This window comes from Taurulus bubalis, assembly GCF_910589615.1.
Source record: "Taurulus bubalis genome assembly, chromosome: 12".
Classification (NCBI taxonomy): Eukaryota; Metazoa; Chordata; class Actinopteri; order Perciformes; family Cottidae; genus Taurulus; species Taurulus bubalis.
The window spans coordinates 6,454,904-6,470,926 of NC_136600.1; the positions used below are offsets into that span (position 1 = coordinate 6,454,904).

Consider the following 16,023-nt stretch of genomic DNA (forward strand, 5'->3'; position numbering starts at 1 on the left):
AATCTTTGAACACCAAGAAATGTTGCATAAAGCAATTTACTCGTGTAATATATTCCTGACTATTTCGAGGTTTATGTCACGTTGCAATCATTGATGCTCAGCCAGCTTTTAGAATTTTTTGAAGCTTGATATATTTGTGCTCCATGATAAACTCTGACATCCAAGGTTTATAGGCATTCTTTGACAATTCACATCCTTTAGAAGAAAATGTGATATACTTGTCTTCTAATGAGGATGTACACACTGAATTAATGTCAAATCTGCATTGCCGCACTTCTTTTTAGCAGAAAAAAACGATAAGCTGTACTGATATGAGTAGGATGACATTTGATTCCTTACCAGTAGTACTCAGCCAGCTTAAATATGAACAACTATACACCCACAGGGAGCTGCTCTGTCCTGTGTGATTTGGCGTTTAGTGACTAATGTAACTATGAATCCTCGTGAGGTGTTAAAAATCCTGTTTGCAGTTGTATACAGCATGAACAAAAAGAGCCGGTGAGGCAAGACAATGAACACACAGTTTTATTGGACAACTTACAATAATTTTTGGAGGGAAAAAAAAGTTAATTCTGTTATGTTTTAAAATGGTACAACTTGAGTTTTTTTTACTTATTTTTTTAGTGTCCACATGGGCTTATTACTCTGCATAATGATGCAAGTGAAAACTCCTACCAGTCAAAAAGTATTGTTCTTCAGTCACACTTTAAAAATAATAACATATTTACAAAGATGAAAGATGTACGAGGGGGGTTCACCTACACAACTGCCTCTATAATGAGACAAGCCTGTTCAACTCATGGAATTAAAATGGTAAAGTGCACAGATCAGGAGGTTAACTGTGCTCCTCAGCGTCTGCTACGACGGGAGGGGGATGTTGACCTGAAAGAGAGACGTTGACACAACATTAATACTGCACCAATAACATACCCACTCAGACTGAAAAATACAAACATGCACAAACACCCCTCCCAAAGAAACTGTACATAATATCCATTACAAACTACTGTTCTGCAGACTCTAGAGAAGCTGTACACAGAAAGGCTTTCTTTATGAGCTGAAAGAAACATTTTAACAAGGGGCTACACAACAGACTCTAGTAGGACAACAGGGGGGGGGGGTATTGAGAATTCATGTCACTATTGTTAGAAATTCAGAAATGGCATTTTGCATTTAATAGATAAGACCATCATGAAGCATTAAACCCCTTTAATGCATCAGACTTGACCCTACACAGTTAAGCAGAAGTGACTGCAGTTGACAGTACATTTTCATTTGCCTTTTTAAAAAGTTATTGCAAATACATAGATTAAAAGGAATTCCAGCAGAATCACAACGAGACATACAATGAAAACATACAGTATGAAAGAAAGGGGAAAAAACGAATACTACCTTGATCGCGACTTAGACTTGTGTTTGCGGCTTGCCTTCTTACCAGACTTGTGACATTTTTCCGTCGACCTTGAGCGACTACGTTTGGATTTTTTTGATTTCTTTTCCTTGCTAACTTCCGGGGTAGGGGATCTACTTGAGTCAGAGTCAGAGCGCTTCTTGCTAGCTTTGGCGGAGCCCTTCTTGCTGGCTTTGCTATCCTGCCGAGAGTGCTTGTCACTCTGAGAGTCAGTGCACGAGTCATTCTCTTTTCTTTTTTTCGATTTGCCATTCTCCTCGGTAACTACAGAGGTTCCTTTATCCCTTTCCTTCTCTTTGGCCTTTGGCTTTTCTCTCTTTTTATCGGACTCCTTCTCCCTATCTTTATCCCTCTTTTTCTTGTCTTTCTCGTGGCTATGACTCCTTTCCCTCCCTCTCTCTCTGTCTTTGCTGGAGGCCTTCTGCTTGTGTTTGCTGCTACGACTGCCATCCCTGCCATCTCGGCCGTCCCGGGTCCTTTTCTTTTCCTTTTCTCTCTCTCGGCTGCGACTGCGGCTGTCTTTAGCCCTGGCTCTGGCCCTGTCTCGCTCTCTGGATCTGGATCTACTCCTGCGGCTACGGCGCTCTCTGGAGTCACTGCGTTCTTTCTTGTGGCGCCCTGATCTCTCAGCGCTGCTCCTCCTCCTGTCCCTGACCTTCTCACTACGATCACTGCGATGCCTGTGGGAGCTGTGGCTGCGGCTGCGCCTACGAGCTTTGTGGGAGGAGGAGCGGCTACGCCTCCTCTTCCTTCGAGGGGAGGAGGATCGTGATGAACTGCGGGAAGACGCGGAGGAAGAAGAAGACGAGGAGGAGGAAGAACGACGGCTGCTGTGGCTGGATGTGGAGCGGGAGCTGCTGCTGTGACCGTTGGTTGGGGAATGGCTGCCGCCTCTCCCTGATCGCTCCTTCCCTCTGCCCGAGTGCTTGCTCTCGCTACCTTCCTTCTCACTACGGGACCTACGCCTCTCTACCAAGGGCTCCGCCTCCCTTTCCTTTACTTCCTGTTTGTGTGGATTCTCTGGCTGGCCCTCATCATAATCCCCCTTTTCTCTGCTCAATCTCTCCTTCGCCATCTCTTCTGTAGAAACAAACAACAAAGATAAAAAATAAACAAGGACGCATTAGGTGCTGTAAGACACTAATAGTGTTTATAATCTTGAGTGACGTTCAAGATGAGATCAAGTCAGCATTAAATTTGATCTTTTAACTTCTGGTCACACTTTGTGCATTTCCACAGATGTAATTATAAGGACATGAACATCACGTCTTACCACGTGCAAGCAGAGCCTCCTGTGCTTGTTTTTCTTGCAGCTGCTGCATCTCCCGCTCTTTGCGACGGAAGGCGTCCTGCTTCTCTCGGATGCGGTGGTGCAACTCTTCCTCGTCGGTGTCGGAAGATTCAGACCCTCGCACGCTGCGTTCGTCCTCATCCTCGCTCTCATCTGAACCATAGTCACCAAGTCCACCTGCCACAACAGAACCCCCGGGTTGTTGAGTGTTGGTCAGGACAAAGATATCTCTCACAATCAGGTTTCACTTTTGAAAACCCTTAATCCCAACCCGATGTCCCAGTGAAAGACACTTACTCCTGTATAACCGCTTTAAAGACTAACTAATACATATAGCCTAATACATAACTACTAGAAATGCTTTGTTTTCAGGAGCATGCTTCTATCATCAAAGTGCAAGACTAAACCCAAATCCATCACAGAGTCCACTTCTAATTAAATGAATCGTATAAATTAGGAAGAGGATTTGGGTGTTCTGGCCAACAGCTGTTCCTATGTTCCTACTAACACCCCGCCATTACCCCTCCCGGTGACAGAAAAGGGGATACTCACTGAGACCAGTCAGAGAAGCCAGTGCACTTGACTGTGCCAGCTGTTTTGCAGGAGCTTTGATTCACATCAACAACAGGAACAACATGTTAAAACACATCCTGCCATTTTCTCATAGGCAAGAGTCGCTAGAGAAGGAGGTCACAGATAAAGCACTATTCACAAGAGCTGCTTTTGGTAACAAGAGAAAAGAAAAAAATAAATAAAATTGGAGAAAAGAGAGAGGGTTAACAAACAAAATTCTGACACACAATCCAAGTCAAACAGTCGCACAGGAGGGAAAGAACCAATCTGTACTAATGCACAGTCACGTCAATGGAGGAAGCCCATTGTATCTACAAGTTGGATGCTGATCAGATTCAACGCTGAAACTTAATTCACTCATATCATAGTCTTTCAGCAGGCCCTTCAATACCATGTACCAGAACACCAGATTGTCAAATACTGTTTGTGAAAAGCATTGCTCTCTCTCCTTCTGATGCATTAGCAGAGAATGGTTGAAAATGCTTATCAGACACACTACCATGTCTGACGCTCAATCTCCCTAGTTTACAGGGCATAATTGAGTTACATTTTAAATAGATTATGCACATGATGGATTCTCTTCAGATTGAAATATGTCTTGGTGACAAGCATAGATGATGCATTCTCTGGCAAGAATCAAGAGCAGACCTCGAGTGGCTTTGCGGTGAGTCTCTTTGGCCACATGCTGGATCTCTTCATTGGTGACCTCAAGCAGGATCTCAGTCAGAAGTGTTTTTGTGATGATCATCTAAACACAACCAGGGGGTATATTATTTTCGACATCTCCTCTTTAAAAACAGTCAGTTCAACTACAACCGTCTACATGCAGAAAGGATCATCTGAATGATCAAACTGACCAGCTGGAACTCCTTTTCCTCCTCCGTCATTTCAGGCTCACTGTCCTCTGCAGGAGGCGATGGGCTCCGGCCAGAAAACTCTTTCTTGACGGAGACCTTTTCTTCATCGTCATGGTCATCATTCGCCTCATCGTCACTGTCCTGATGCATACAGCAGCAAGGACAGATATTTAAATCAACAAGCATGTGCCAGATAAAACTAAAAGTCCTTACAACACCAATGCAACACAGGAAGCCTAAACTGTTTTTCAAAGTAAACCCCTTCCCCGTCAAGGCCAGGAATGTGTAACTTACAAATTTGCTCTTGCGGGGAACACGTGGCCCGTCACCTTCCTCTTCTGCCTCATGCTGTTTGCTATCTTCTTTGGCCATTTTTGAACGCTCCTTCTCCATTCGCTCTCGCTCCAGCTTCTTCTGCTTCTCTCTGTCCATCTTTTCGAGGCCCTCTCGAATCCATGCAGGTAGTGTGCGCCTTTTAACCGCATCTAAGGCTGAAATACAAGGTCAAAATAAGTTGTTGTGAAGATACATTAACCCATTTTGAGTCTTTATACATGTTTTTTACAACAACTTAGAAATCAACATTTACCATGCTGACAGTATCCTGAGCTTAACTGTGAGGTGTGTTAATCAGGCTACAATGAGCTGATGATCTGAACACTATATGTTACATCTTGAATTACTCATTTGTATTACAAAATGTCAGTAAAAAATAAACTAAAGGCCCATCAGAGTTCCCAAAGCTCAATGCATTAAATTTCTTGTTTTGTCCTACAGGCAGATAAATCAAATAACGAACGAAATGTCTGTCAAGGAATATGCTAAATAAATAACTCAATCTAATAACATATCAAATAGCCTAATCGGATGCTTGGCAAGATGCAGGGTCTGCAACACGGCTTGGGTACAGCGGGTTAAATTCCACACGGCCTGTAAAACAATCATCAGGGAATTTGGGGAAAATGCTGGGGAAGACTGCCAGCTCAAATCCTGTGTCCAGTGCAGGGCGTGGAGCAGTGAGAACGCTCAAAGCCACGTTGTATTTATCTTAGGGCTGTACCAAATGTAATTTTTATTTATTTTTTCAAAACATTTATTGAGGTTTTCAAATGACGCAATGCATTACATCGCCCTACAAATAAAAGTTCTTAATATGATGGCTGGCTATTAGTTGAGTGAAAACACACTCACCTAGCAGTGCGGGGGCCTCCTGTTTGACAGGGAGCTGGATAGGAGATCTGGGCCGGTCTCTGAAGCCGGGTGGCCTGGTATCCCGTCTGTTCTGTGGAGGACCCTGCCAGTATGGAGAGTGGAAGCTTGTGGGCGTCGGGGCGAAGGATGAGGCGGCTCCATGCTGTGGAGAGACGGTACAAACTGAAAATTAAAGCTGGTTCAAAGTACATAAGGTTCTCTGTTAACTGCCACCAAGTGACACGCACTGAGTGTCGGGTCGTCGTTGTCTTTCCCCAGATTTAGTTAGCTGACATCCATCCATCACTCCTGACCGGGCTAGAATGTCTGTTTGGTTTCGAAAAAGATTTAGAAAAAAAAATGTTTTGCTAATAAATACAACCAAACCATGCTGGCATGCCTGGGCCGGTCTCTGAAGCCTGGTGGCCAACAAGCCAACACTTTCCTCTGCAGCGCATCAAGAGAGCAATGACTGATACACCTAGCTGCTGGGACCCGGCACAGTTTCTATGGATTGCTCCTTCTCGAGTTACTTGGTTGTCACACTAAAACCCAAACTCTTCAACACTTTCTACTGTAGCATCTGCATACCTGATAATCAAACTGGTTCATGGCCATGGGGGCCATGGCGTAGCTGTCGGGCTGTGCCCCATACCCATGGCTGTTCTGGGGGTAAACCCCGTGGTGGGCTTCAGAGTTGAACTCCACGCTGTCCTGGCTGTTGCTGTCCTCGCTGGGGTTCACCACATCCATCGGTCCTGACCCTGGAGGGATCCAGGCCTGTTCAGGGGGGGGTAGAGGAGGGGGAGGAGGCGGCGGCGGCGGCTGGCCATGCATTCCCCATTCTGTTTTTGACAACATAATTAATAAACAGAAGCCAAAGCAATGCAAACATTTTTGTTTTGTTTATTCTTCCCAAAATCTACTCCAAAGGTACTTGGTATCCAACGGTTTAAGTGCATACATATGAGATATAACAAATTGTGTCAAACATCACCGTGATTCTCTTCAGTCTAATAAATAATAGTAATCCGCTACTGAACGTACTGACTTTTTCCTGCACCATCTCCCGCACCGGAGAAAAGAACCGTTCAGACAAAAATAAGAAAGCAATTGGTGACACTTGAAGTGATCAAAGGGGTTCAAATTGTACCTGGCTGCCACATTCTGCCAAATGCTGGGTCACCCTGGAAGGCGCCATGGTTGCCTGGTCCAACTGATTCAAGGCCTGGGATGTCCTGGCCATTGGGCTGAATGTTTTGCGGCTCTGGCCCTGTCGAATCCTTTTGGGCAATCCATGCTTGTGCCAGGGCAGCCCAGTCCACTTGACCTGCACACACCCAGAACAACAAACACCCATGCAGAAGTTGTTACAGGTCTCCTGAAACCTAAGCAATCTTATCTGTTTGAGAAGTGGGTAGATGTGCAAAAGAAGCCCTGGCAAAAGCACTTCTTTTGGAGAGAAAAAAGCTTTCATAGTTGCATACACATCATCCACAAACCTGGATCTTGCTGGTGCTGGAAAGACTGCATCCACTGTTGCTGGCTCAGAGGCCACTGCGGCCAGGGCTGTCCTCCCTGGTCCCACATCACTCTCCTCTGGATTTACAACTGAAAGATCAAGGCCAGCTAGAGTCAGATTTGCACCATCAGCATCGTCTGTTTTTACATGACGAGGTCTGCAACATTACACTTGGCTTTCCTCTGATGGCCAGAAAAGAGCGACGGTTAGCTTCATCTAGCTGACCGGGGAGCTGTATTTAGCGATTCGTTAACTGGAAACCACTCCTCCGTTAATGGTGGAAGCCAACACTAACGTCATGTGGTATTGGGGAACATACTGTGTTATTACTATTCACATGATACTGAAATAAACTTCGGGCCGGTGAAATCTCAACCTCCACCGCAATTGTGAGCTAAAGAAGCTAGCCCAAGCTAACGTGAGCTAAGCTACAAAAATAAAAAATAAAGCTAGAAGATAGTTGCACCATTTTGGTTATCTTACCGGATGAAAACATGCGCGTTAACATTTAACTTAACATCTACGCTGTTGGGAAAGTGGGAAAGAAACTTCTATCAGCGCTGTGCTTTGAGTAACATAGTCCCCACCTTTTCCAGACGGGTTCTCTCCAGCTCTGCGGTTCTGAATTAAAATGGCTGCTATAGCGGACGACTCGGAGGAAGTGTGAATCGAAGTACTGCTGCCTTCAGAGGCGATCGGCAATTTCTATTATTTACCATTTAGTCTTTTCTTTTCCAAAATTGCTCCGTATTTTGAGTTTACACTTAAGCGTTTCCATACGTGGATCTCTGCCGTTTTAAAAACGCCATTTTAAACACAAAAAGCTAAGTTAATCCTCGATTTTGGGGGGGTTTCGGCAAAACAACTAAATAACCACATTAATCAACCCGTACCCTGCAATTAATGTGACTGTTGCTACAATGTAGCTCGTCTTGGTTTATTTTAGACATACTTTGGTGGTGAATTACTTAGTTAAACCATCAATTGCACACATGTAGACGGTTTCTCCACTTTTTACTTTACACTATGACTTCTCTATTTTTTAAATTAGGAGTTTACGAGCAGCACATGAAGGCAGCTTAGGGACCGGGAGACATTCAGATGCTGATGAGGTGGATGATAATGAGCACAATGATGCTGAACAAATGTAAAACTTGAATAGAAGTCACCAGACGATTGCTGTAATAAAAAAATAAAAAATGAATGAGTCAAAAGTACCATGACTGTCTGCCTATAAATATTTAAAATAATTAATACAAACTAAAATTCAAGTTTGTAGATTTGGGTCTTTCTACAAAAAACATAGACCTGTCCATTAAACTATCGGCCTTCTTAAAATGAGACCTAAGAGTAGTTTTAATTTATAGCACACTTTTTAAGTGACCTAGACAATGGCAGATATCAGATATTAGATTTTTTTTCAGCGATGCATTTCAGATGAAGCAATACATCTACACCATGTCTCTTGTTACAGTAATTTGCAGTAGATTGCAGATACAGCCACTTAGCAGTAAAATGATTTTCACTTGAAATATGCATTTTTATCCTATCTTGTCTACAACATGAATAAACAAAGAAGCTTAATAATGTTGAATTACATTTTATTTAAATACTTTTGTAATGCATTCAAAAGGCATTTATTGACAGTGTTACAGTGTTCGTCCAAAGTGTTGTTATGAGTAGAAACAGTCATAGTCATATTGTCCAGCTTTGTCACTTCACTGCCGTTCATTGAGCTGGATATCAGCCATTGACTACATGAGCTCACATGCACGGTGGTCCTGGACGCGTTTCGTGCTCATTCTCCGCATGTTTGATCGCACAAATGTAAATTGTGTATAAAATAGATTATTTTCGTCCCTTCGCAATCCTTGGTTCAATCAGTTGACTGTTGACCCAAATAGTTTTTTCTATAGATCCCAGTGACTCAATTATCAGACACTCTGTAAGTTCACCAACTCCTTAATCCTTCATAGCTGCTGTTTGATCTTCTGGCACGCCGTCTCCTATGAGGCTCCATCAATATAAAAAATACGCACACACATTTATGTGATCTCTGCTCATGGATTGGTAAAGATGACGTCTATGTTTCCTCTCTGTTTGAAGGCTCCGGGAGTTTGAACAAGAGAACTTCAATGAAACTGACGCCAGGCCTCTTCTCAAGCTGGTAAGTCCACGATCCTGAACACAGCAGCTCGGAAGTGACTTTTACATGACGCTTGATGTATTCTTTGAATATGTCTCACACCTTGTTTCAGGTGTTTGAGGGGAACACCAGCATGAAGCTGAGGGACGTTGAGTTTGAAGCCAGAAGGCTGCTCAGGCCACTGGAGGCCATCCCTCCACTGTTTCAGTGAGTCATATTTTGACACAAATTTATTCTGAGAGTTTGAGTACGCTGGTGTTTTAAAAACACCAGCGTACTCAAACCCGCAGACATCCCCAAATCATCAGCCAGGCTCATCATCCGTATGCCAGGAGCTGCAGGTATTCTGGTTGCCTCCTCCAAATACCTTCTCCAAACACCTTCAAAGCAGCTCAGCAAAATGGCTGCAGGGGTCACGAAAGCCGCTGAGGGCCGGGTCTCCACTGCTCCGTGCACCATTCTCGGTCAGGTTGCCTTCCACCGCTCCATCAGAGGCGACGCGGTCCTGTCTATCCAGGAGAAGGTCAGACAGGGTCACACTCAAGACGTCCTAGCGAAGAGGCTCAACTGCTTTGCAGCGGAGGTGCACCTGCTTCACTTGCATGAATCCTTCAACAGGTGGTACTCATACCGACTCGTGTCGGCGCCGTCAGGTCTGGTCACACCGGTTAACTGTTACTTCTGCCGTGATGAGTTCAGGCGATGACTGTCCTTTGCTTTTCAGAGGTCAAAAGGGCAGACATGAGTGGGTTCGGCTGCTTCTTCTCTTGGCTGCAAAAATACGTCTCCTGCTGCGTCCTGCCTGGAGACAACAGAGGCAGCATGACTTTTTCTCTGCAAAGTATACTTTTAGTGCTGTTGTCGATAGTTCTAGTTGTCCGTTTCTTCTGTTGTGAATTAATAAAACTATTTTAACATTAAGACACGCGACAGGAGTTGTGTGTCGCATATTTATATTGTACATATAATACTGCATATAGGTTTAGTTTGAATAAAAGTGCATCTGGAGGTTAACAAAACAAATATATATTTTGGTGACAAAAAAACAGCAAGGAATTGCACAGAAAAGACAGAAGCAACAAAACATTTCAACAAACAGACACTTGAAGACAGAAGAGTGAACCCTGATATGGGTACGGATTTTAATATGTTTATTATTCAACTGGATTTTATTTTCCATCTTATGTTATGCATTATATTTCATCTTTTTACTTTAATCTTCACCTATCTTCCATTTGAATGTAATCCCAGAATCCGTCACAGGGACACACCTCTTTATCCTGACCCCACTTATTCTACTGAGCATACACAAGTTGCCGTTTCCACCGGTGCACCAACCCAAGCTTTCAGTTCTGAGGCCTTTATTTCCTTCCAGTGTCTTAAAATTACTCAACAGACGGTTCCTAGACCAATAATTATAATAACAGAAAAAGCACATTTATGTTTGGTATTTGGGACCATAACTTTAGACTTAAAAGATCCAAAGTGGTCTGACCAAACTACTTTTCCATATCCGTTTTTGAAAGTTCCTATTTCAGTTTTACATTCATTTTATTTTTGAATTTCTATCTTATTTGACCAAGTGTGTTGTATTTTACATCTTATTTTCCCAGTTTTTGTGTTCATTCTTTGTCTGTTTTCTTTTCATGTAAAGCCTTTTGTTCTGTATTTCTGGTATGACATTAAGGATATTATTCTTCTTCTTCTCATCATTAAATATATCTGTATCAGTAGAGGGCAGCATACGGTTAGCAATAGTCCAGTATTACAGATCGATGAGTGTGATTTCATTAGAAAGGCTGTGGCAAAATATAGGTGTGTTAGGTGTCAAGTGCCGTGCACCGATGTCCGGTTGCTCTGCGACTCTTACTGGGTGTTGCCCTTTCCCTAAAATGTGTCTGAAATCTATTTAACACATGCCCTGTCTTCGGAAGGGGTCATGTACAGGTGTTGTTCAGGGCTCCATCATGTGCTCTGTTAGTGTCAATAAGTAGTGGTGACGTGTGTGTGTGTGTGTTTGCGCGAGGGAAACATGTTGACTGGGTTAACCTATAGCTGAGGCTGACCGTGACAATGGCCTGCATGGTGAGAGCAGCAGAACGTGACCTCCACTGCTGGTAGCTAGGCAGACAGTAACGAGCATTCCAGCATTAGTTTCTTACAACGGTCTCACACTAGGATGGGGCGGGGAGGGGGTGCGCCTTTCATTAAGTGAGATTAAATCACATCTAATGCTTCAGCAGCATGTCCCCGAGCCAAAAAGACACCCTCCCTCCCTTCCCCCCTCTCGCTTTAAAAATAGACAAATGCATTTCAGAAACGATTTTCTCTTTTTGTTGGTGGCGGCTTGACAACCTGTTTCAATGTTCCGGCAGCGTGACTGGGATGTCACAGCGTGTGGGAACGGGGGGGACGTGCAACTGCGATGTTTTTGGACGTTGCCCTTTTCCTGATTCCACACCCACCTCCTCTTCACCAGCTCTCGACATGTTCTGAAGCAGCGCTGCTTTGCACCCGTCAGGGCCGATCACCGGTGAAGACGGGCTGAATATGGCACCGTGGGATCCACAGCGACAGCCCAGAGAGGGATGGTGGACAACATGCCCCTTGTAGTGAAAACAGGCTGACATCCAAGTTCAGAAACAGAAACAGCAAAACCCTTCTCCCCTGGGATCTCGTTGCACAAACAGAGAGAAAGAAGAGTCCTGCAGAATATTCAGTTCATAAATTAGATTTATTTTTTATACAGTTTGCAGCTTTACTCATTCCAAGTGTTTCAATAATTTCATAAATGAAATTAAATGACTTTCTGGAAAGAAAAATCAGTCTTGAGGAAAAAAACCTGCACGCCTGAAGCACCATGGTTTTGTATCGTTTCTATTATGCACAATTACATATACTCTTTATTATTTTTGCTTACAGTAATTTATACTGTACATAAATATGCCACACATCCCTCTTTGCATTTTAATCTGCATATGTTTTGCTCTCACCATGCACAGGTTTCTCAAACCTGAAGCACAGGCACTGAATTTGTCCTTGTTTAAAAAAAAAAGTAACGCTAGATTGTAATGCACATGTTCAGCCCTGTTCTTTCTACCGTTTTGGCAAATGTCCAACAACCAAGAAAATTGTTTTTTTTTCGTTTTTTTTTTTTCATCTAAAACATTTTCATAGAAAAAGATGAACAGCTCATTTGACAGACATTTCAAGAAAAAGCAATACATTCATTTTTTACATTAACCCATGCACATTACAGCAAAGATGCTTTTCTATTCTAGTCAGGCTTTAAAGCCTTTCACTTTGTTTCTTCGTTAAAGTTATGTTTTGTGTAACGTTACTGATAGTATTATGGATAGTCACAGCGCTTCGTTGAACAACTCAACGGGTTTGTGAGTGAGCAAATACAGCAACAGTAGAGCTGAAATACAATGAAGGCAGACAAGGTGCTTTGTTGGTCTGATAAACATCCGAGTGCGTTTTTTTGTGCGACACTCGAGAACCATACTGACGACCTTGAAAGAACAAAAGTTAAATAAACTGTATGAAGTAAACTCCTCCGTGTTTGTTTTGGATTCTCTGCTCTCATTTGCGGTTGCAAAACCTGTCTTTGGCAAATGTAATTAACTGATAGTCTCACATGTTTACATTCTGATGTAAAGTAAAATAAAGAAAAGGAAAAAAACATTTCAAAGGAGGCTATAAAATAATTGTTGTGCTGTTCTTTAAAAGGTGCTATGTGTAACAATTTAAACCAGTATAGGGCGAATTAAACGACTGTAAGCTGTGATAGCTTGGTTATCATCATTAGCATACATACAGAGGGTAAGGACTGAGACAATAACTAGTCGCTATTTAAAAAGGTGTGTAGAATCTAGTGGTGTCTAGTGATGAGGTTGCAGATTTCACCCCTCCCTTTCCAAGCGTGTCAGAGAACTACAGTGGCCTTCAGGTAATGTTAACACGTGAAAAGCTCTTTCTGTTGCCGGTGTTTGGTTTGTCTGTCTATTAGAAAAAGACCCTGCTTCACACTTCTAACAGCCTGATGTTCATTTAGTAAATTATGCTCCCATTTCGTGTCAAATAGACCATACAGTAGGGCATGCTTTAGGGCGGGGCTACCTTGTGATTGACAGGTCGCTATCGCTACCAGAGCGTCTCTTTGTCACTCCTCCGCAGTCCAAATATGGTAACTTCCGCTCACTGGTTGGAAGAAAACTAAGATGTCGACGGCCAAAATGCTGAAATCAAGGCTTCATAACATCAGTCCACAAACAGATGGCTGACGTCACGACGACTACTTCTCATGTACAGTCGATGACTCCGTGAAGAGGACCCGCTCTTTTTGTAGATATGAAGGACGTCTACGTAAATGAAGACACAACCATTCTACAGAGTAGTGAAAACCATTTCTGCAAATAGATCCCACTAAACCCTACACACTGCTTTTAACGCCTGTGGTGCTGCATTGCTAGTGCTCGAGATTCCCAAATGCATGCCGGTATCTCCCATAAACTTTGTCACGAATTACATAACATTAAATTTAGCTTACATGTTTGCTCTATACACCGTAGACACAGCAACGGGGAGCAATTAGGGGTTAAGTGTCTCGCTCAAGGACGCATCGACGTGGACTAGCGGAGCCTTGTCCTCGTGCTCCATTCTCTGCACTGAAAAGAACAAACCTGTCTGAATTCATTCTCCTCCCGGCATTTCCTTCCATCTCTCATCTGCCATTGCCGGAAACAATCGAGAGCACACATCTGAACAAATCCGAGCCGGAAATAAACCAAACGGTGTAGAATGCAGACAGAGAGAAGCAGAGTGAAAACGATACACATAGCACCTTGAATCTACATTCTCCTGTCTCTCACTCACACGTGTGTATGTGCACACGCACACACATACACACTTGACATCAACTAGTCAGAGCTGAGTGCAGTTTAGCATGCAATAATTCTGCTTATTTCCTGCTAGTTACTGTAGAAAACGCTTTCATGCAGTTAATATCTCAGGCACCTGATCATGACGGAGATAGACGATAAACTTAGAACAGCTCAAGTTCAGTAACACGCTTTTCTCCCGACCTCTTTTTTTTTCTTCTATATATATATATATATATATATATATATATATATATATATATTTTTTTTTTTTTTTTCTTCTTCTTTTTAAAAAAAAAAAAAAAAAAAGGGAAGGATTTTTGAAAACTGGAAATTCAAATATTTTTTTATGCAAAACGGTCATTCCCCTCACGTAAGACAAATGAGTGTACAGTGAAGTCTTTCCCTTTTTGTCCCTCCTCCACCGACTCACAGATACAGTATGAGTAGTCGTACAGGCATGTACATAAAAAACTACAACAATACAAAGCAAAACGAACATCCAGGGAAAAATACTTTTACTAAGTCACATTACAGCAGTTCCTCGTAGAAGAGCAGGTATGCCTGAGAGTTGAGTACCCTTGACTCTGGTACCGTCTGAACGGTGGTATCACTGATGTACACCCACTGGCCCTGGAAGCTGCTCCCGGCTTCCCTCGCACCTGAAAAAAACACACGCACACAGAGGGTGTCATTATTGTGGGGCAATTGTGGGCGACTCGTGAGAGAAATACGCAGCTGTGTGGAGCTGATCCGACCATTAATCAGGCGGCAACACCGTAGCTACCCATGGAGGTTTTTGAATGAAGCTTTGAATGCGTGTTAAACGGGTGCTTGCCCCCTCTTGTAGAAACCGCTGCAAGCAGGGCAGCTGTAATAATTTGGGAGACATTGAAAATGTTGCTTTTGAAAGAATAAACGCCAACGAATATGGATTGAGGCAGATAAAATCATGTTGTGAAATGATAATTAACATGTTTGTGAGAAGGAGGACTGTCACTATTGGATGCCCTTTTCTGGAAGTGCATGCTATCACTCTGAATTGACGCAAGATCAAACAAATTTTGATCTTGCAGAATAATTATGTCCGTCATTCCTTGCACAGTTTTGTGGCTGTTTTTTACATTATCGTTTTTATGTGAATTCTATATCTGCCGATTGCTAGTCCGTTGGCTTTTTCCTACTCCGAATTACCGTTGTTACATCGGCCCTGAGAAGAACAGAAAAAAATAGAAAACAACATGTATCTACAGAGCACAAAGACCTCTATTCATCCTGCCCTTTGAAAAGGACATTTTCGAGGTCACGGGGAGTAAGGCCTTTGCTGCGAAATACTGACCGCTTCCATGAACCACACACAAACACGGCGACACAGAAAATAGGTAAAAGGTCTTAGAGGAGATCGAGAGTTAAACCCTGACCTGACAAGTTCCTGTGGTGCTGTTCCGTTTTCCTCTGGGGAGTGCGCACTTTTACATATGCGGTGTAGTGGCCCCCTCGCATTGAGCCACTATGTTCGACAATCCCATAGAGGCTGTAGAGGACACGCTCATCGGCTGCCAGGTTCTAGTAATTAAAAGAAGAAAAACGGAGGAATATTAGCAAAAAGGGGAAAAGGAGATAACATTTGGAAGTTCCAAGACCAGTAGAACCAACAGTATCGTAATAGTAAAGTACGGTAGTACTTTACTATTCCGATACTTAAGTGTTGACGTAGAAGAGAAGTACACAAAGTATATATTTTACCTTGCAGGATGCCGAGCAGAACGGAGCCAGATCCAGGATCAGGGGAAAGTCAACGTGGCGGTTCACTTTTCGCAAGTTCATCCCCGCCTTGAAATGCAAAAAAGAGAATGTCATCACTTAACCAGTTTATCCTATTGGACATTTCTTTGAAATTGCCATAATCAGCATATGAGTTAAGGCAAGAATATACATGTGTTTTGTGAGGTCACAGTGACCTTTGACAACCAAAACTTTCATCAGTTCATCCTTGAGTCCAAGAGGGCGAGGGAGATATGGCGTTCACTAGTATGGTATGAACAGACCGACACCTCGAAATGAAATGTCAAGGACATAAAAAAAAAAAAACACACACACACACACACTGCTGCATCAAATACAACATTTGACGATATGCAACGATAAC

The 16,023-nt window shown here is 42.9% G+C and overlaps 2 protein-coding genes across 3 annotated transcripts in view; both read right to left on the reverse strand.

The window, feature by feature from the left end:
• Window positions 1-509: 509 nt before the first annotated feature.
• pnisr (PNN-interacting serine/arginine-rich protein) lies at window positions 510-7,454 on the reverse strand. Of its 2 annotated transcripts, none has more exons than XM_079227473.1 (12): window positions 7,433-7,454; window positions 6,826-6,934; window positions 6,477-6,653; window positions 5,915-6,168; window positions 5,324-5,486; window positions 4,427-4,623; window positions 4,133-4,273; window positions 3,924-4,023; window positions 3,255-3,308; window positions 2,685-2,879; window positions 1,393-2,488; window positions 510-882 (listed from the first exon to the last, which is right to left on the reverse strand). In XM_079227473.1, the coding sequence occupies exons 2-12, from the start codon at window positions 6,911-6,913 to the stop codon at window positions 849-851; spliced, it is 2,499 nt and encodes an 832-aa protein (XP_079083599.1). In that variant the 5' UTR covers window positions 6,914-6,934; window positions 7,433-7,454; the 3' UTR covers window positions 510-848. The 2 variants fall into 2 exon arrangements, with proteins under 2 accessions (XP_079083599.1, XP_079083598.1); XM_079227472.1 differs by having other exon boundaries at window positions 1,393-2,491.
• A 6,754-nt stretch (window positions 7,455-14,208) lies between these two features.
• Window positions 14,209-16,023, reverse strand: part of usp45 (ubiquitin specific peptidase 45) — a 30,851-nt gene continuing 29,036 nt past the window's right edge. Inside the window, exons 16-18 of the mRNA XM_079227474.1 lie at window positions 15,621-15,707; window positions 15,296-15,440; window positions 14,209-14,536 (exon numbers count right to left, since the gene is read on the reverse strand). Coding sequence (XP_079083600.1) covers window positions 14,406-14,536; window positions 15,296-15,440; window positions 15,621-15,707 — 363 coding nt within the window. The 3' untranslated portion in view covers window positions 14,209-14,405. The remainder of the gene's footprint in view (window positions 14,537-15,295; window positions 15,441-15,620; window positions 15,708-16,023) is intronic.

Coding starts and splice junctions, on each gene's coding strand:
- pnisr (XM_079227472.1), bottom strand. CDS start 6,913: ATGTGGGACCAGGGAGGACAGCCCTGGCCGCAGTGGCCTCTGAGCCAG. Junction 4,274..4,426: donor TTCCCCGCAAGAGCAAATTT/GTAAGTTACACA, acceptor TGTATGCATCAG/GACAGTGACGATGAGGCGAA. Junction 2,880..3,254: donor GGCTTCTCTGACTGGTCTCA/GTGAGTATCCCC, acceptor CTGTTGTGGCAG/GTGGACTTGGTGACTATGGT.